General features: G+C 42.9%; 1 protein-coding gene across 1 annotated transcript in view; it reads right to left on the minus strand.

Annotated features, from left to right (window-relative positions):
* Nucleotides 1-2,707: 2,707 nt before the first annotated feature.
* The window catches only part of PRDM8 (PR/SET domain 8), a 75,878-nt gene continuing 57,780 nt past the window's right edge, over nucleotides 2,708-20,805 (minus strand). The window contains exon 3 of the mRNA XM_078677539.1: nucleotides 2,708-4,557. Coding sequence (XP_078533665.1) covers nucleotides 3,266-4,557 — 1,292 coding nt within the window. The 3' untranslated portion in view covers nucleotides 2,708-3,265. The remainder of the gene's footprint in view (nucleotides 4,558-20,805) is intronic.

Consider the following 20,805-nt stretch of genomic DNA (forward strand, 5'->3'; position numbering starts at 1 on the left):
GAACACATGCACGGTTGTATAATACCACGAGGCCCTCCACCCTCCACCTAGCCTAAAGCGCCCTTATATTGACACAATGGGAAGGATAGGAATCAGTGACATTCGATACCAATTTTCAACTCAATCTATTCCCATAAAAGAATCCTCTCCCCTCCCCTCGCTGACACCAAGCTCTGTTTAGCGTGTACATTTCTCTACTGCTGACGCCGTTTGCAACGTCTTTCCTGTCACTACTTCTGGTTCCCACTGCAAACCATGCATAGCGTCTCTCATCTCCCTTGGTCCTTTATTATAACTGCGTTACCTTTCATTCACCAAATAAAATGTACAAAGGGCCTCATTTGTGAGGAACTGGCACAAGGCAGTGCTGCAAGTCTTCCTGCTGAGCTGCCCTGTGCCAATTAGAAAGGGCAGGAATGTTCCGTATTTATGAAATAGGGTGAATTCCTGTACTTTCCCGCTGCGCTGGTGCAGTTTGCTGCCTAGTGCCAATGTAGACATGATGCATGATGCAAGCGTGCCTCAGTTGCAGGCAAGATTGTTTTTGTGCAGGAAGGCGTACTTTCAGCCACAAAAACAAACCCAAGAGGCGTTTATCTCTTTCTATGTGTGCTGCTATAAAGAGGAAAAAGTACAAATATTTATCTTCATTACACCTGCTCTGGGGAGGCGTAAGGTTTGCACCTGCCTGAGGTTACGTTATTAAGTCAATCTTGGGCAGTGTCAAAAATCCATGGGTCTTGCTTGGGAAAACCCACCGCAACGTCCATGGTTTGCCTCTTTGATGCAGAGTAAGGCAAGTCAGTGACTAGCGCTGCTTTTTCTTACCCCATATCTCTGAAGCCATGCAAAGCCAAGCAGACTGGCTTTGCGTCACCTCATCAATAGGATTGAGAGGCTTGCACTGCTAAAGGAACAAAAAAATAGCTCTCTGGCAGTGCAAGCCTCGCATAAATAAGCCCCATAGTACATAGGGCAGTGCATGCCTTCTCTTTAAAGGTTTCACCAGCCCCATGATACAACCCATACCACTTCGATTCTAAAGTGGTCAAAAAATCTCTGGATGCTTAACCATATACATGCATGCTTTTTATTTATGGTTGCCTCACTGATTCATGAAAATATTATGCCTATACGTGAGAAAATATTATTGTTCAATTTCGCAAATATTTGTTTTCTTTTTCTAAATATGGAAGAGTGTTTTTTTCATTTGCACACAAGGGTGTGTTGTGCACATTTTGCAATGATTACTGTACAATGTATCCCAATTTAATTCACGTGCACATTTAAAAACGCAATTAAATGTGGGAAAGACTTTATAAATGCTTACACTGAGCTGGACGGTAATAAACACTCCTAGGCACACATATTGGGGCAGATTTACTCAGATTTTGAGTCGGGTTGCATCACTTTTATAGCACAGACCACATACAAAGTCATTTTAGAGATTTACTAAGCCATGCAAAGCTACTTACCGTGGCATTGCATGATTTATTAAATGCAAAGTAACACAAGGCAGACCAAAGCACTGTCTTTTGTTACTTTGTGTCAGGGAGATGTTCCAAGTGAGGAGCATGGGTATTCCCATTGCACCACCCATGGATTTTGTCACACTCCCAGATTCAGATTAACCAGTGAATGTGTCAAAATGCTACCCCTATCTTGATTTCTCCTTGTTTCTTCCTCTTTCTATGCACCTGCATTCTGCAGCACCCCTTGAATAAGGGAAATTACATTAAGGTTTTTTTTTACAGGCAGGTGTCCCTTCTCACATAAAAACAATCCTGTCTCTAACACATGCACCCCTGCACCATGCCTTGCTCCATGGTGCAAGGGTGCCTGCATTGACGCTAGGCAGCACACAATGCGCCTGCTCTAGGAGGCAGCAGAACTGCACCATATCTTAGTTGACATGGCGCATTTTTGCTCTCTGTCTTTTACTTAACACAGCACAGTAACTTTGATTGCTGCCCGCGTTCATGAAAAATGAGTAAATACGCCCCATTATGTGCACCTGATCTGTCATATTGCATCCAAACAGTATTTAATGTGCCTACCATGTTGTCCTACTCAGCCACACATACAGTTTTTGTGATCACCACTCCATTCTTCCTCTCTTGCCGGCTGTGGAAGACAGGTGTTTGTGTCTGGCATCATCTCAGTCGAAATTATTGTCATTTAGTACCAACCTGTAGACTGCGGAGCACGTACCTCAAGATCCATCACGACTATCCTCCTCTTTCCTCTTCTCCTTGACCACCGCGATTGGGGATGTTTGTGTAAGTCCTTCTTAATTCTTTGCGAGAGGCCAGAATTGAGTGCTTGGTGTTGGCAGTTGGCCAGATACAAGGCAAGAGACCATCACCAGATTTTTCATTACGCCACTGAAGAGGTGAGGTTTAAATGGGTAGTTTTCACTGCACTGTCGTCACACTGGTGAACATGTTGCATTTATGATCACAGACAACTGGCAGGTGGATCCTCCAAAAGATAACAGTATTCTTCTTCACCTCTCTTGGCATGGCTTTTTTGAGACTCATATCCAAATCAAACATATTAGCTACGCAGAATAGTTAAAAGAAGTGATATTGGCCTAATTAAAAGTAAGTAATATAAACCATGCCACTTAAAACAATGTTTTTGTCTTAAGGGTGGGGTTTGAGAAACACACACGGATCAGGGATGTATGTTGAGCAAGCGAGGGGGGGAGGCGAATTTGACAGACGAGGACAAGGAAAACATGGGAGCTAATGAGTTAAAGATGGAGAGTGGAATGAAATATAATTGTGTTTATTTTCGATTGTCGCATATACAAATAAATAGAATAGTGTCTCTTTGAAAAACAGTCAAGTTAATATCTCTGAATCCCATGACTTTCAATCACTCTCTTGCGTTCTCATTCTATTCAAGGATATTGAATACAATGTGGCAATTAGTACTGCGTAGTAAAGGAACGTTGGTACGTTAACTGATGTGCTCTTTTTCTTTCATTTAATATTTGTATTTAGTTTTTTTTCTTCATTTCAATGAGAAACGTATGACAAAAGCATCAATATGCTGCAATATAAATGACATTTTTGAATTGTACTTTTAGAAAGAGAAAAGGCGTGCTTTGGGAAACCAACCCCGCGAAGGCATTCTTATTTTGGCAGAGCAAACTGTCCCTGTGAGTGTAATTTTGAGTGAATGAGTGAGATTGTAATGTGCTGCTTGCCCGGGGTTCGTGTTTCTCTGTGCACTAGTGAATACGCTCTGAAATCACGTCTCAGTTGTGAGAGGTCATGTGTCTGGATAGATGGTGACGCTCTCTAAATGACTCGTTACATATGGGGCACTTGAGTTTCTCCTCCCTCCTCCTTCGGACCAGTGGCTCCATAGCATATTCCTTCTTGTGGTGGGATCGCATGTGGTAGACAAGGTCAGAGGTCATCCGAAAGGAAGCATTACATTTGGCACACCAGTTCTGCGCCGGCAGGCATAGGGAGGTGAAAGAAGGGGGTAGCAGAGTGAGGGCAGAGGGCAGTTGCATCTGGAGTTGCCCAGAAGAGGAGGCATTCTTTGGCCAGTATGTTGTGGCATAGACAAAGGGGTTCTGCTTGGAGAGACCCACTGGCAGGGGGCAGTTGCTATTCAAATCAGAGCTTTGCACCTTGACACCTAGTGGCTCACCCTGATACAAACGTGACGATGAGTTAGCATGGCAGTCGATGCCCACCATCAGTTTCTGCCCGATGGGCTGGAGAGGGGGCGTGAGGCTAAAAGTGGTGGATCGGGTTGGCTGTGAAAAAGCACTCTTCCTCTCCTGCCGTTGCTCATGAGTTGGAACACTGGCAAATGCACTGCCAAAGCCCTCCAAGTGGTTATCTGATCGGACAGTCAGCAGCTTTTCTGCCATGGGGCTACTTGGGTTGGCTGCTGGGGAAGAGCCCTTTGTCTCAGTTCCTGCCCCCATGTCCTCGGCTATTTTCGTGGACTTCTTGACCGCCACAAAAGCACTTCTCTTGGTCTCACATGTTGCTGGACTGGAAGACCCATAGGTCAGTTGTCCTTTCTCCTCCATACTGTAGAAGGAACTGGTCCGTAATGACTGGGGGCCAGACAAATAGTCTTCCTTGGATAAAAGCAGGCTAGATCTCTCCTGATGGTATACCTTTGATGGTGTATCTAATCCCCGCCCCCGGTTCAGTCCAAGCTCTTCAAACTTCCTTTTGGTTTTTGGGTGGCTCTCTGAGCTGGCGTCATTTTCTTGGCTGTTCCGACTAGATGCAGAAGGGGCCCGGTTCTCCATATCCCTAGCCAGGTTGTGAAAGTCTGTTGTTGGCTTGTGGTTCTCCTTCTGGGGCTGGTTTGGACTGGAGTTGGGTCTATGGAATTTACTGCTCAATGGAATATTGTTCTTTGATTGGTGTTGGTCCCTTGCGTCCTTGGAGGTCTCCTCTTCGGTGGGTTCCCTGTTGGGTGCTCTCTTGGGGCAGCGAAATCGCACATGAGCCTCGTAGGGAAACTCGAACTGGAAGTGCTGACTGCACTCAGCACAGGTGTATGTTAGAGATGAACCTGCAACAAACAGGAAACAAGTGCAATATGTTAGACTTCACTCCAAGCTCCAGCAGCAACAGAAACAACTGATCAATAGCTCCACTTAGTATGTGGCAGCGCACTGGCCCTCTAAAACCTCACTGTCCTTTTTTACACTTTTTTTGACAACAATGTCTTTGTTTTTACAACCGTGTGACATTTGTTTCTCGTATGACTTTAATATTTTTCATTTTTTTCTTTCTTTCATTTTATTTACCGTGCAATTAAAGACGAGTATTTCCTGAGATCGTCCACACATCCTCATTTCATTTATCAAGGTTTCATATGGAATCAAAAGAAAGAAATAGGAGGGATGTATATTATTACAGAAGAAAGTACATTTCCCCCCAAATGTCAAGGCCAGATGAGGCCTATTCACCATTATCATTCCTTCACACATCTATGGTGAGCTAGGCCTATCCATTCCGTAGGTACCAGCTTCATATTAAAATTTGTTCCTCATTTCCAAAAATGGAGCTCAATTGGCAGGTGAGTCTATAATTCGGGCTGGCCCTCCTAAATAATGTTCACTTACCACACCATATTCTACTTGAGGAAAGTCTTTCACAAATCGAACTTATGACCCACATGTGTTGCTATTATTATTCTTGAAGCTATATGTATTATGAGCTGCAATTTAAATACTATAACCCACAAACCAAGTCAAGTTCCCTCCTTATGCTTGAATAACTGTCGCTATTGAAATTGGCACGCCATTCCCCAATCAAATTTCTGCCCCATATGAGAGTGTGATAGTGACAAACATCTACAAAATAGGTTTTAGGACACTTAGTAGAAACATGAGTTTAAGCATGTTTTTTAAAGAAGCGTGTATCTTGTAATATGTCTAGTGCACTGTTTAGAATGGATTGTTTTTAGTTATTATTTTTACATACATTTGGGGCCATTGAATGTCTGCTTTTTTTTTATTTTGCAACATACCCACGACCATCGGGACGTTATTGCAAAGGTTCTCAAAAACTTAAGAAAAAAGTTTTTATAAAAAATTTAAAAAACAATACTTCAGGTACTAGGGTGGCTCTGACAAGAGCCTTGTGTTGATTGTGTGTAAATGACAGACACACATAAGACCGGATGCAAAGTTTTTAGAAACACCCTGTTGCCTTCATCTGTAAAGCCCTTATTTCTATAAATTCCATGCATGTCAAAACGCAGGATGTTGTTATGGATTGAGTCTACATTATGGTCTCTGAGGAATGCAGAAACAGTTTTATTGACATATTCCCTGACTGTATCAATCTGTGGACATAATTGATTAGACCACTTCAATTTTCGGGGTGAAGTTAGTTCAATATCTCACTGAATATCTACACTCAAGTTCAAGTTCAAGTTCAAAAAGCTTTATTCGAAATGTAAAAACAATTCATAAAAGCATACAGTACAATCACAATCATAAAAATTCATTCAGTTTACATTGTAAAAAAAAAAAAGAACCAATATTAAAATCCATATGTACAATGTTTTTAAAACAAGTGAGGCTAAGCATTCAATGGGAGCAGGTAAATTAAGCGTGGCAGGGGCATAGCATGAATTCATCAGTAATGTACAACTTATTCAGAGGTAATGGCCCGTCTTATTTTCATTATTGGTCTTAGGTACATCATTACAGTATTAATCGTGTAGTGATCTTCCAAGGACCGCAATTTGTTATAAGCCTCTCTCGATTTTCTTATGCCCCATTTTAGCAAAAGAGGCCTTAGTATTTGATGCCTTGGGTATAAATATAAAGTGCAATATAAAGTGCAGTGAATGTTGGATTGAAATGATGTCTCATCACAGGGGCAGATAAGTTTGTCCTTGGACCAATCGTTGTGCCTTGGGAGAGTTATAAATCTAAAAAATGTTTCAAATCGAAAAGATGTTAATATTCTACGATAGAAAAAGGGTTGCTCAACAACAAGATACAGCTGGATGTTTCTATGCAATGTCACTTCATCGTGATTTATAACTGATATCTTGGCCCTTTGACTTTTCCACCTGATCGATTCAAAGTGCTCAACCAAAGTTCTTTTTAGGCTGGATCTGGAAACAAAGTCCATTGTGACTGGATTAGAGAAATATTCTGGATGGCCAATGTCAGAGCAGGAGTTCTTAATATAGGTGAGCCAAGTAATGTGTTTTACCCCACTACATAGCAAACAGTCCTCTATTACAGCTCTATTCAATATTGTGGCAGGGTTGGTCCAGATGTTGTGCCACAATAGAATTGGTGCCATCTTAATGGTATCTGAGATATGTTGTATGGCGAGCTCCGCATGAAGTACGTATATTGATATGCTGGGAGGCAATGCCAAAACATACCTTAAGAATTTATTCTCTATTCGTTGTATAGTTTCCGTGGACTGCGTCCCCCATAGCCCTGCGCCATAGGTGCCAATGGAGACGCATTTAGATTTATAAATTTGAAGAAGCTCCCTAGGTGGCCTTGATCCTATCTTCTTGGCAAAGTTTAATAGTGCTCCTGTTGCTTTAGTAAATGCCAAAGCTCTCGCTTTTACTGCAGGTTTCCAATTACCTTGTCTATCCATATGAACCCCTAAATAACAAAAAATATCTGCTAAATCAACACGTTTGTTATACAATATTATATTACATGGTGCTCTGGTTTTTCTTGGGCCACAAGACATAGTAAAGGAGGTCTTAGAAACATTTATAGATAGCCCCCTATTGCTCATATATTCGGAAAATGTATTTACCGCATTTTGTAGGCCTCTCTTAGTCTGTGACAGGATAGCCGCATCGTCGGCATAGAGGAGTATGGGTATGGGTTTTCCTTTAATCACTGGGTAGTGATTATAATTTTTTGTTAGAAAGGTTCCCACATCGTTTATATACAAGTTAAAAAGCAGGGGTGCAAGGATGCACCCCTGTTTTACCCCTCTACGGATAGGGAAAAAATTAGAGCATTCGCCTTTTTTGCCAAATCTCACACGAGCACCTGCCCCAAAATAAAGTTCTTTGATAAAAGTTCGAATCCTGATATCTAGGCCAATATCTTCTAAAATGTGCCACAGGATATCATGCCTCACGCAATCGAAAGCAGAACTAAGGTCTACATATGTTACGTATAAATTGACCTTTTTGGCATGGATATATTTTGACATAATAAGGGCAAGATTTAATCCTTGTTCGATTGTTCCCTTTCCTCTGGTAAAGCCATATTGCATTGTGGATAGAATGTCTTTTTCCTCAAGCCATTCCTGTATCCTGGTGAGGATGATCCTGCCTGCTGTTTTCATTAGGCCATCTAAAAGCGAAATGGGCCTATAGCAGGCAGGATCATTTCTATCCCCTTTTTTGTATATAGGGACCAGGATGGCCTCTTGCCATGTCTTAATGAAGCCTACTTTATTAGAGGAATTGAGCACATTTGTAAGGATTGGGGCCCAGAGGTCAGGAAAATTTTAAAAAACATCTATTGGGACTTTGTACGGTCCAGGGGCTTTAGCCGCTGAGCTTTCTTTTAGGGCTTTTTGAACTTCTTCTAAGTTAAAAGAAATATCTATTGGATAGCTAGATTCCCCTTTTTCATTTGTAGGTTTTGTAGGGATGGAATCATCTGAAGGAGCAGTGATGCTATAGAGTGCCTGAAAATGTTGGACCCATTCCTGTGCGGAAATTGCATTGTCTATTAATGGGCCTAAGTGCTCCTGATAGAATGGTGCGTTCACGGCCTTCCAAAAGGCAACATTATCCCTTTTTTTACACGCCTCATGCAGGTTGACCCAGGCTTTTAATTTCAATCCTTTTTCCTAGAGATTAGTGCAAGGCCGTAATTCCGTCTAGCAATTCCAATCTCTGATCTCGTAGATGAACTACTATGCAGAATATTTTTTAATGCAGTAAGAGCACTTCTACAATTTCTATCGAACCAACCTCGGGGGCCTTTTTTCATGTTACGATGGGTTCTTAAGAGGAGATATTTGATTCTACCACAGATATTACAAAAGGATCTGAGGACAGTTAATGGATCCTCATCTAGGGACAAGCAAATATTAAAATCATCCAAAGTAGAGCTAACCAAACTTTTAATAAAGTTTTCTGGAATTACCTTTTCCCATTTAATTGTAAAGCCATTTTTTTGCCCAAGAATCGGAGTGACATCATAATATATGTCAGGGGATTGGAATTGGTTACTGAGGTCGAAATTATAGGTGACCAAGATGGGGAAATGGTCACTCATGGGTGAATCGAGAGTGCACCAATCGGTTACCTGGGCTGCATACCGGGTAGAATATAGAGCAAAATCTATTATTGAATTTGCTCCTCTTCCATTAAGGGTAGGGGTGAACATTTTAGATGGGTTGCAGAGCTCATTCGTAAAAGCCAGGGAGTAATGACCCATCATTTTGTTCATTAAGTCTCCGAACTTTGTGTGGGAGAAGTGATGGTATATTACCCCATGTTCTTCTCCTTCTAAACCACACACCCCCTTTGTACTCATGGGGCATAGGGAGCAATTAAAGTCGCCCACCCAAATGATTGTCATATCCCCGTTTAATAGCTCTTCGATGGAATTAAGCATGGCATCCAGTTTCTTAACTACGTTATCCACTTCTAATGGTAGAATATTATTATAAAAATTTATGATTATTAGATTTTTTTGAGGACCCCATGTGGAGATAAGTATTTGAAAGTGATTATTGTCCAGATAACTTTTTAGGATAGTTGGACCCGTAGTTATTGAGATATATATGGCTAGTCCTCCCTTCGGCCTACCTCTTCTACTGGTATAGCGGGGGTAAAAAAAGTTTTGTATCCCAATATGTGAGGTGCCTCAGTTGCCCAAGTTTCCTGGATAGCAATCACAGAGTGGATTGTTGTGATAGCCTGCCAGTACGTATCATCAATCTTTCCCGCTAAACCTGCCACATTCCATGAAACAACAGAAGCCAAAGTTTCAGTACGTGTCAAAGGAGACAAGATATTTTGGAGGGTTTGAGGTTGTTCGATATAACTATTTTCAGGGCATGGTTCAAGGACTCTACTCTCAGGGAGTACCAATAATAGTTGGTCTAATGTTTGATAATCTACAGCATGTAATTGTGAATGGGAGCTGGACTTGGAGGAGGGAGATCCCTGGGTACGTCAGTCTACAGAATCCAACCCCATAAGGGCATGATATCTGTTTGATAAGGAAGGTGAGTAGTAATAATCCTCGTGATGATGTCTCTGATGAGCGGACTCATGATGACGCTTAGGAAATACCAATGTCCTAGGGTAGAAGTATGTTAATTGCTGGAGCTATATACCCAAGTTATCTCTTTCCTGGTACCACTCATTTAGATGGTTCATTACTCTGTAGTCTCTAAAATTGATGATTATGACATCCCCACTGATGTCCTTTGGTCTAACACCCAACCATTTTGCCCTTCTAACATGGAGGATATCCCCGTTTATATTTGGTGGAAGGGGTCGGTTCTTTTTGAGCCAGTGTATTGTTTTATTTTTAAGGCTCCCATAGTCCTCATAATGAGTTGGAAGAAGCTCAGGGACCCCGGTCAGTACGGCAACAAATGGGGCTGATTCCGGGGGAAGGGTAGTTTGAATTTCCCGTTTCAGTCTGGTTCCTTGGGTCTTTTGGGCTATAGAAGTGTTCTTAGCCACTACAATATTAGGGTTATTTTTGGGGCCTAGAGCATCTGTTGTGTTTTTATTAAAATCTTTACATGCAGTCTCTACCCTTCTAGTTTTTACCCCTGTGTTAGTTGGACCTTGTTGGATTTCAGTTAGGTTACTATGGCTGTTTTGAGACTGTCCTGTTTGTAATTGAACCAACCCTGTTTTTTCAGAGGTAGGTTTTGGATTATGGTGGGCTGTCCCTGTTTTAGTTACAGGTCTAATAGGTTTTTCCTGAGGGGCTGGAGTAATGGTAGATTTCCTACCTACTGTGGTCTTGTCTGTCTGCTTCATAAGTTCTCTGGTCAAATCTACATTAGTTTGTGTTGTAGTCTCTAGTTCACTAAGTTTTTCCGAAATGATTTTGAATCGGTGAACTATATCTACACTCAAACTGTATGTAAAACATGTCTATATATGTGATGAACACATACAGTATTTGCAGTGTGTCCTTGGCAATCGCGACATCATTGCAAAAAACAAAAATATCTTGACATAGAATGATTAATGTACTTTTTAAATAAATAGATGACAAATACAACAATAAGTGGTGCACCAGTCAGATGTAATATTCAATATCTAATTATAAAGAAAAAATACAGGGATAATATAGTTATGAAATAGAATTTTAAAAAACTTAGAAATTCTCTGAAAACTCCAAAGGTTACATGGACATTATAGTTAGGAAATTGAATTAAAAAAACCTTAGTTATTCTCTGAAAAAAACAAAGGTTGCAGGGTCATTATAGTTAGGCTGACAGTTCACTAGTACAAAACAGGAGAAAGTTCGCAGTTACATTTACCTGAGCTAACTTTAACTCACGCCCGCAATGCACTGCTTATAACCTCACATATTGCATTACTCATGACATGGTTAGTGACATCACTGATGACATCTCAAATGAGTGAGCCTTTTTCCTAAGCATGCTGGATTTCGTAATTTGTTCGCTTCCCATTCTTACCTTTTGGTAAGTTCTACATGATTGCAGTATATAAAATCTATATGTACAGATTCCCAGAGGGCCTCCGAAAAACAATTGCATGGTTTAATTTTTCAGAACTGCTGTGAATCTTGTGGATTTTGCACCAGTTTAAAAACCCATGCGGACCCATTCTGGTTGCGACTGGGGTGCAGTCCTTCACGACTTGGCCTGCTGTAGTTTATTCCCTTTTTGCTGTCCAAAAGCGAAGACACACTCAAAAGCAGTAATTCTCCTAGGTTCCTTAATTACAGGGAAACCAGCATTTGCATTCTCGATTTTCTTTCTGTGCCTGACCGGTTTCGGAGCCCTTATCTCCTTAATCATAGGCTTGCTGATATTGTGCAGATGCAACAAACATAACCAAAACTGTATGCTAATGAATTATTGCCCTCCAGTGTGCCTCACAGGTGAATATTTTTGCAAAGCATGCTGGATTTCGTAGTTTGTTGGCAGCCCAATCTTACCCTTAGGTGGGTTCTGCATGATCGCAGTTTTCAAAATTCATATTTACAGTCCTTCAGTGGGCCTCAGAAAAACAATTGCATGGTTGAATTTTTCGAAACTGCTGTGCCACTTGTGGGTTTGCACCAGTTCAAAACCGTGCTACCCCATCATTGTTTCAGCCGTGGTAAAGTCCTCCGTGGCTTGGAATGCCTATGATTAAGGAGTTGGGGACTCCGAAACCGGTTAGGCACAGAAAGAAAATCAAGAATGCAAATGCTGGTTTCCCTGTTAATAAAGAACTCAGAAGAATTACTGCTTTTGAGTGCGTCTTCATTTTTGGACAGTAAAAAAGGCATACGTTTCTTGCCATATATATGTGTGTGTGTGTGTGTATATATATATATGTGTATATAAATATATATATATATATATATATATATATATTTATGTACATATATATATATACATATATATATATATGCATATAAATATACATACATATATATATATATATATATATATATATATATATATATATATATATATATATATATATATATATATATATATATATATATATATATATATATATTACCTACTGGCGGTCGCCAGTAGGTATATATAGTTAGGATTTTTTCTCTATGGGATTTTTGAAAATTCTATGTCTAATAACTTTGGCGTTTGTTGACGGAATTGGCTGAAATTTTCAGGAAAATGGCACATTTTGTTTCTGAGCAGCCCTTGAAAATTTGGGGGGGGGTTCGTCAAGGGGGGGCCGAGAAAAAAGGGGGGTCCCAAAACGTGTTTTTAACATTGAGTTTTCCATAGGGCGGTTGGCCTCACTTTTAGCCCGAACGGCTGAATGGATTTGCACGAAACTTGGCAAAATTGTAGGGACTGGTAGCCCGATGTGCCTTTGCTAGGTCTCAATATATGTGCTCCAGTGGATTTTGAGAAATTAACGTTCAAAAAAAGATATATATCTGTAACAGCGGACCGGGCAGCGCTCCGGTTCGCGGACTTTTCGCGGTACGGAGCTTTGTGAAGCGAAGCTGATTGGTTCTCCGGCGTCTGTGAACATTCCAAACAGTCCGTAGCAGCCGCCATCTTGTCTCTCGGTAGGATCGAGAGACAAGAGGAGGCCAAAGCGAAGGGGCAAATGACCATAAGGGGGCATAGTAGATCCTCGCTGACCCCCTAGGTTTGATGTGGAGGTTTTAAAAGGGCCCCACGGGGCAAAAAAAAAAAATAATAATAATAATCGAACGGCTGAATGGATTTGCACGAAACTTGGTAAAATATTAGGGACTGGTAGCCCGATGTGCCTTTGCTAGGTCTCAATATATGTGCTCCAGTGGATTTTGAGAAATTAACGTTCAAAAAAAGATATATATCTGTAACAGCGCTCCGCTTCGCGTAACGGAGGTTTGCGAAGCTGATTGGTTCTCCGGCGTCTGTAAACATTGCAAACAGTCCATAGCGGCCGCCATCTTGTCTCTCAGTAGGATCGAGAGACAAGAGGAGGCCAAAGCGAAGGGGCAAATGACCATAAGGGGGCATAGTAGATCCTCCTTGACCTCTTAGGTTTGATGTGGAGGTTTTAAAAGGGCCCCGCGGGGCAAAAAAAAAAAATAATAATAATCGAACGGCTGAATGGATTTGCATGAAACTTGGCAAAATTGTAGGGACTGGTAGCTCGATGTGCCTTTGCTAGGTCTCAATATATGTGCTTCAGTGGATTTTGAGAAATTAACGTTAAAAAAAAAGATATATATCTGTAACAGCGCTCCGCTTCGCGGAGATAAAATTATATCTGTATTACCTAGCTGTTGCTAACACCAGTTAGCGACGGCTAGTAGGAGATAGCGACCATCTTGGGCCCAACTTTGCATGTGAGTGATATTTATCACTAATGACATGCAAAGTGGGCATGCCAAGATGTTAGCGACTGGAAACAGTCGCTAACATCGCTATCTCCTATTATCAACTTTTGGAAATATTCGCGATAAGCGCGAATATCTCCAAAAGCTAGCACCTGCCCTGAGCAGTTCTTAGCCATGTTATCCAATGGGAGGTGGATAACATGGCTAAGAGCATTAGCTCGGTAATGCATGAATATCGCTGAGTTTTCAGCGATATTAATGCATTGCGGTCGTTTTTTATCGTATTTGCGATAAACCTTGATAATAGCAAGGTTTATCTGCGATAATTTCTGACGATGCTTAGCGGTAAAAAAATCGTTGCTAAGCATCGTTAGGGATAAATATCGCTTAACTTTGGTAATATGCCCCAACGTCTGTTAACGTTCGATTCTAAGGAAATCAGGAAGTGTTGAAAAACATTGTCTGCGCCATCTTGCCTTTTTTCAAATGCCACACTTTTGTCGTGCACGGCAGTCATTTTAGATGCCTTGACCAGACCCACTCTGTGCACGCTGTCGATCCTTAGCATGGCTCCCCACCCTCGCAAGCATCTCCCCCAGGCAGTGGTCACCCCCGCTCTCTGTCTTATGCATGGGTAATAAACCACCCCCCATCTGCGCTGCTCTTCCCTGAGAATCACACCCTGTGCCCGCCCGACACCTCCCTTTCGCCCTATTCCCTACCGCACCCTCTGACACTCCTTTTCCTCTGTGTCAGATTGTCCAGGCCGGTCCTAGGGTATCAGCTAGCCCTGCAGATGTAGTTTATGGCCCCAGCTGTAAAGAATCACCCCTCTTCAAAGGAGTTATAGTAGATCAAGGCCCACACTCGATGAGATCCGTCACAGCAGACGCGTTCCTATTATCTGAAAACCATCCTGTATTGTGATTGGGGAGGGGACCGAGCCTGAAGCGGAAGATTCCAGGGATGACTCTTTGTACATCAAAGTTTTTACAATTATGTGTCACATTAAAAATATATAGCACTCCAACAAAGTAGTAAGATTATAAAACTTTAATAACTTATAAATATATACAAGAAAACAAAAACAGTAATAACATATAAACATTTTTAGGGAAAAACAACGAAGTAGCGGTCGGCTGTGCGAATAGTCCCAACGCAGCACAACGTCCAGATTTCTGGCGTGGGGCGTCGCGGGGGGTGGGTCATCAGTAGCAAACTGTTGTGCGAATAGTTCCAAGGCAGCAGAACGATGGCACCAAGGTGATGTCCAGTAAGTTGCCGCACTGGTTTTGGTATCCTACAATGCTGCTCCGAATAACGGTGTGGGGCGCCCCGGGGGAGGCGGCGTGAACGGGCCTCTCCAGGTGGAGTCTCGTCTGTTGTAGTGGGGCGCCCCTTTACCGTTTCAGTTGCCATTCCGTCCGCTTTTGGTCCACTGTGTCAAAAGCCGCAATTCAGCTGAGTTGCGCCCACTCTTGCGGTGCAGCGATAGGCGGCTGTCACAGGACTCTCAAAATGGCGGCAGGCTGTTTCCTTTTTGGGCCTGGTCCACTGAAATGGCCCTGGGACACCTTGGAAATCGGACGCTTGTCTGCTAGGTCTTGGACCCCATTCTCGAAAGCGTCCCCTCCGCCTTGAGGATTCATCAAAAGTTTTGGGGGCCCCCGACTCCTGTAGGCTTCTGGTGGGGAGCGGCTGCCATGATTGCTCGCGGAATGACCACGACGGAGCTACGAGATGGTGGTGCTCTCATGCTGACGCCAGCTTCAGTCTGAAACATCCAGAAACAAGGTGGGGCTTTCATCGTTTGGGAAAAAAAAAAAGTTTTCATCCAATGAAAAGTGTTGTTTTTAGGTCATATGATCAAGCCTTCCATCATTAGGAAACCAAAAGTAAAATGAACCAATGAAAAGTTTTATAAACAAGTCACATGACCTGTTATGCGGCATAGGGTATAAAATGCGGAGAAAATACGTTGGCACGTGAGGCGGCGTCAGTAGCGGACCGATGTGCGAATAGGCCGAAGGCAACACAACGCGCCAAGATCCGGATGGCACCGAGGTGGTGTCCAGCAAGTTGCAGCACTGGTGTGGCCATCCTACAATGCTGAAAGTCGGCGTGGGGCGCCCCGTTGGCCTGTGAGTTTGCGTCAGTAGCGGACCGATGTGCGAATAGGCCGAAGGCAGCACAACGCGCCAAGATCCGGATGGCACCGAGGTGGTGTCTAGTAAGTTGCCGCACTGGTGTGGCCATCCTACAATGTTGAAAGTCGGCGTGGGGCGCCCCGTTGGCCTGTGAGATGGCGTCAGTAGCGGACCGATGTGCGAATGGGGCCAAAGGCAGCGCAACAATATTTTCTGACTAGAAGACACCACAAGGCGCTGAGATGCCAAGATTCGGATGGCACCGAGGTGGTGTCTAGCAAGTTGTGGTACTGGTGTGGCCATCCTACAATGGTCAAAGTCGGCGTGGGGCGCCCTGTTGGCCTGTGAGATGGTGTCAGTTGCGGACCGATGTGCGAATGGGGCCAAAGGCAGCGCAACAATATTTTCTGTATGGAAGATACCACTAGGCGTTGAGATGCCAAGATCCGGATGGCACCGAGGTGATGTCTAGCAAGTTGCTGTACTGGTGTGGTCATCCTACAATGCTGAAACTCAGCGTGGGGCGCCCCATTAGCCTGTGAGATGGCGTCAGTAGCGGACCGATGTGTGAATAGGCCGGAACCAGCACAAGGCGCCAAGATCCGGATGTCACCGTGGTGGTTTCATAGTTGAGAGGCACTTCATCTGCAGTGGGGCGCCGAGATCCGGATGGCACCGAGGTGATGTCTAGCAAGTTGCTGTACTGGTGTGGTCATCCTACAATGCTGAAACTCGGCGTGGGGCGCCCCATTAGCCTGTGAGATGGCGTCAGTAGCGGACCGATGTGTGAATGGGGCAAAGGTAGCGCAAGAATATTTTCTGAATAGAAGACACCACAAGGCGCTGAGATGCCAAGATCCGGATGGCACCGAGGTGGTGTCTAGCAAGTTGTGGCACTGGTGTGGCCATCCTACAATGGTAAAAGTCGGCGTGGGGCGCCCTGTTGGCCTGTGAGATGGTGTCAGTAGCAGACCGATGTGCGAATGGGGCCAAAGGCAGCGCAACAATATTTTCTGACTAGAAGACACCACAAGGCGCTGAGATGCCAAGATCCGGATGGCACCGAGGTGATGTCTAGCAAGTTGCTGTACTGGTGTGGCCATCCTACAATGCTGAAACTCGGCGTGGGGCGCTCCATTAGCCTGTGAGATGGCGTCAGTAGCGGACCGATGTGCGAATGGGGCCAAAGGCAGCGCAACAATATTTTCTGAATAGAAGACACCACAAGGCGCTGAGATGCCAAGATCCGGATGGCACCGAGGTGGTGTCTAGTAAGGTGCACTGGTGTGGCCATCCTACAATGCTGAAAGTCGGCGTGGGGCGCCCCGTTGGCCTGTGAGATGGCGGCAGTAGCGGACCGATGTGCGAATGGGGCCAAAGGCAGCGCAACAATATTTTTGGAATAGAAGAGACCACAAGGCGCTGAGATTCGGTTAGCACCGAGGTGGTGTCTAGCAAGCTATGCAGCTGAGTTGCGTGCGCACTTGCGGCGAATAGGTCGAAGGCAGCACAACAATGTTTTCTGAATAGAAGACACCACAAGGCGCTGAGATTCGGTTATCACCGAGGTGATGTCTAGCAAGTTGCCGCACTGGTGTGGCCATCCTACAATACTGCTCCGAATAACGGCGTGGGGTGCCCGAAGGGGGAGGGGGGGAGGCGGCGTGAACGGGCCTTCCTAGGTGGAGGCTCGTCTGCTGTAGTGGGGCGCCCCTTTACCGTTTCAGTTGCCATTCAGCTGAGTTTCGGCTGCTCTTGATGCTACAGCGACAGGCGGCTGCAACAGGACTCTCAAAATGGCGGCCTGTTCTTTGGATTTGGGCCTGGTCCACTAAAATGGCCCTGGGACACCTTAGAACTCGGACGCTCGATTTTTTTTTCCTTTCCTGTACATGCAAAAAAAGGTAAATGCCCGGTACGTTACACGCTTCATCTGCCACGATGAACTCTCCAGAGGAACCGAAAAAAATATAGTTATGGTAACTATACCATGCATCGTCATATGGAGAGGTGGCACCAATTAATTATAGTGCTGCATAAAAGAGAGATTTGGAGGAGAATCCCTGACCTGCTAGTACATTCATCAAAGAAGTGGCACTGACAGCATCAGAGGCAAGGGAAACGGTCCCAAATATTTAGAAGAACTTTGGAAAGATTAAAATGACATGTTTAGATTGTGGCAAATTAATTTCATGTGGACAGATGAGTGTTACTCTAATAAATACAGCATATGAACATCATCATAGTCGATGGTTGGTAGAGACATTTTGACTATATCCTGGACCTGCCCGTCCTCGCCCAAAATGGCGCCGGAATAAATGGGACTCGTAACTCCTTGTTGTGTACTGGTTGCAGAACCTTGAAATCACGAGATACGTATGCAGTTTTGAAGCACATGGCGGGCGGGGACGAGAATTGATTGAATATTTCGACATCCCTATTGATATTAAGTTCTGATGTGTTATTGATTACTGTACTATTGAAAGTTCGAATTAACGTCACCCATGGTACTTGCCCGCAAATGTATATCTAGATAATTTTATTGTAACTGGCCCTGTCGTATTTTAATTATAAAATGTACGTCCACCGATTCCGTAACTGTTAGACACCTTAGTTCTTGCAACCTAATGGCCCGCCCGTTACGTTCCTCTACAGTGTAAATGTCTACTCATCATATACGATTACAGTTTGCTCCGTGGCCGGCCCACGTGGTTATAGGCTCGTATTTGTATAATGAAATTTTCACAATAAAGGTTTTTAAAAGAAAACATGGTAGTAGTATATACATTGGTAACGTTTTTAATAATAGTCACTGTTTTAGAATCATTAAAAGGCAAGTGAAATAAAGCAGACCAATTACATGAAGGGTAAAAGGTATAATACGAAGGAACGCAGTAAAGATAAATGGTCAAGGGCTGTTGTGTTTTCTACTCCTGCAACATAAAGTGATCGATAAGAATCTCATATTCAGGCGTATCGGCGACTAAGACAGCAGGTCGACCCTCTTTTGCTCAACGGCTCCGTCATGGGACGAAGAAACGCTCTTTTTCTCGAAAAAAGAATATATTTTACTTGCAGGACAGTTGTAAATTTTCCGGGAAAGTACATTAGCCTGGAACATTATAACATATATTTAAGAAAAAATAATGTTCGGAAGTAATAAAAAGCGTAATTTTTAGGTCATATGACCAAGCCTTTCATCATTAGAATAAGAAAAGTAAAATGAACCAATGAAAAGTTTTATTAACAAGTCACATGACTTGTTATGCTTACGTTACGCGCTGCGCGCCCCGGATGACTTCCGGATGCGCTAACGCGGCGCGTCATATGACGCATTACGCGACAACGCAGGTCCAGAATATAGTCAAAATGTCTCCACCAACCAGCGGTCGGAACACAACCCCTTTCAGCAGGCTAAATAGTTCTGTTAAATGACAACAGAAGGGACAGGCAACAAGAACCATCAGTCAAAGAGGGGAGGGCTAGTTCTTCTCTACCGGGTTACATTGGGGCGCTACCGGAACTGATTGAATTGGTAGTCTACAGTGTTTCTGGATGTTTCAGACTGAAGCTGGGGTTAGCATGAGAGCAGCACCATTTCGTAGCTCCGTCGTGGCCATTCCGCAACCAATCATGGCATCCGCTCTTTATCGTTATTTTGGGCGGGGTGGGTGGCGGAGCCGAGCTGTTTTGCAGCCATCATTGTGTGGAGTTCAGTTCATCTCACTAGTTTTGTATTTGTCATGAGGGGTTGTTCCTAATGTTTCTATTTTAGCGAGGTCAAAAAGAGATCCCATTAGTGGCCTACTGATTTTGCTCGATTCCTTTTCTTTTTTTTTTACACAATTTTTCGTTATCTGCAAAGACTAAACAGAGTATTGCGACTCTGTGTTTGTTTGTAAATAGAGAATGAACCAAAGAGAACCAATTCTAAAACAGTAAATACTTGGATAACAATCAATCAAATGGAGTGAGAAGCAGGCACGACGTATTACAACGGGGGCAAAGGCCTGCGTTAACTACCCTTCACTATGTGCAAAGAGAGAGTACTCCTAATAGAAATGAGGGGGAGGGGCACCATTCAAAGCAGATCAGTGTGCATAAACACGAAAATGTTTTCACTTACCACGTACTTGACATTCGACAGCTTATGATATTTGCTATTAAAAAACCATTGAAATTCACTGAAAAAACCATAGGTTATAGACCATATATAGTTAGGAATTAGCATTTACAAAACCTTGAAAATTCACTGAAAAAACCATAGGTTATAGACCATATATAGTTAGGAATTAGCATTTAAAAAACCTTATTTTACTCACACAAAACCATTGAAATTCCATATATAGTTAGTTGCACTAACTATATATCGCGCACCCGCAATCCACTGCTGATGATGTCACATATTACATCATTCATGACATGGTCAGTGACATCACTGATGACATCACTGATGACATCTCAAATGACATCACTGATGACATCACTGATGACATCTCAAATGACATCACTGATAACATCTCAAATGACATCACTGATGACATCTCAAATGACATCACTGATGACATCACTGATGACATCTCATTTGACATCAATGACCACATCACTGATGATATCATTCATGTGACAATACAATGCATCTCCTCACACTTTAATATAACCTCTGTTACACCCAGTGTTAAATACAGAGTATAATTTTTGAAACCATTGACACACCAATACTAGTTACTACATACGCACTCAGTGATTCCTATGTTTACACACACATTCACTCATTTACCCATACAATCATTCATACATACAATCACTCATCTTTACAACACTATCATATGCACTCATACACCTATACAGACTCTCACACTCTGTCACTCATCCATGGAGTTACTCACACACCTAGTCAGTCCTGTAAATAATCAATCACACTTCCATTTTCTAATCTATACAGTTAAACATAGAGCACCTTACATTTTGAAACATATACTAACACATACTTACTCTCTTATACAATCATTGATACAAGTACACATTGATCTGCACAGAGTCACACACCTCCCAGCCAGCCACACACACACTCAGTCTCCCATACAAATACTTGGGCAATCAATCAATAACCCATATAGTTACTCATAT

The sequence above is a fragment of the Lissotriton helveticus genome, chromosome 2_1, assembly GCF_964261635.1.
Source record: "Lissotriton helveticus chromosome 2_1, aLisHel1.1, whole genome shotgun sequence".
Classification (NCBI taxonomy): Eukaryota; Metazoa; Chordata; class Amphibia; order Caudata; family Salamandridae; genus Lissotriton; species Lissotriton helveticus.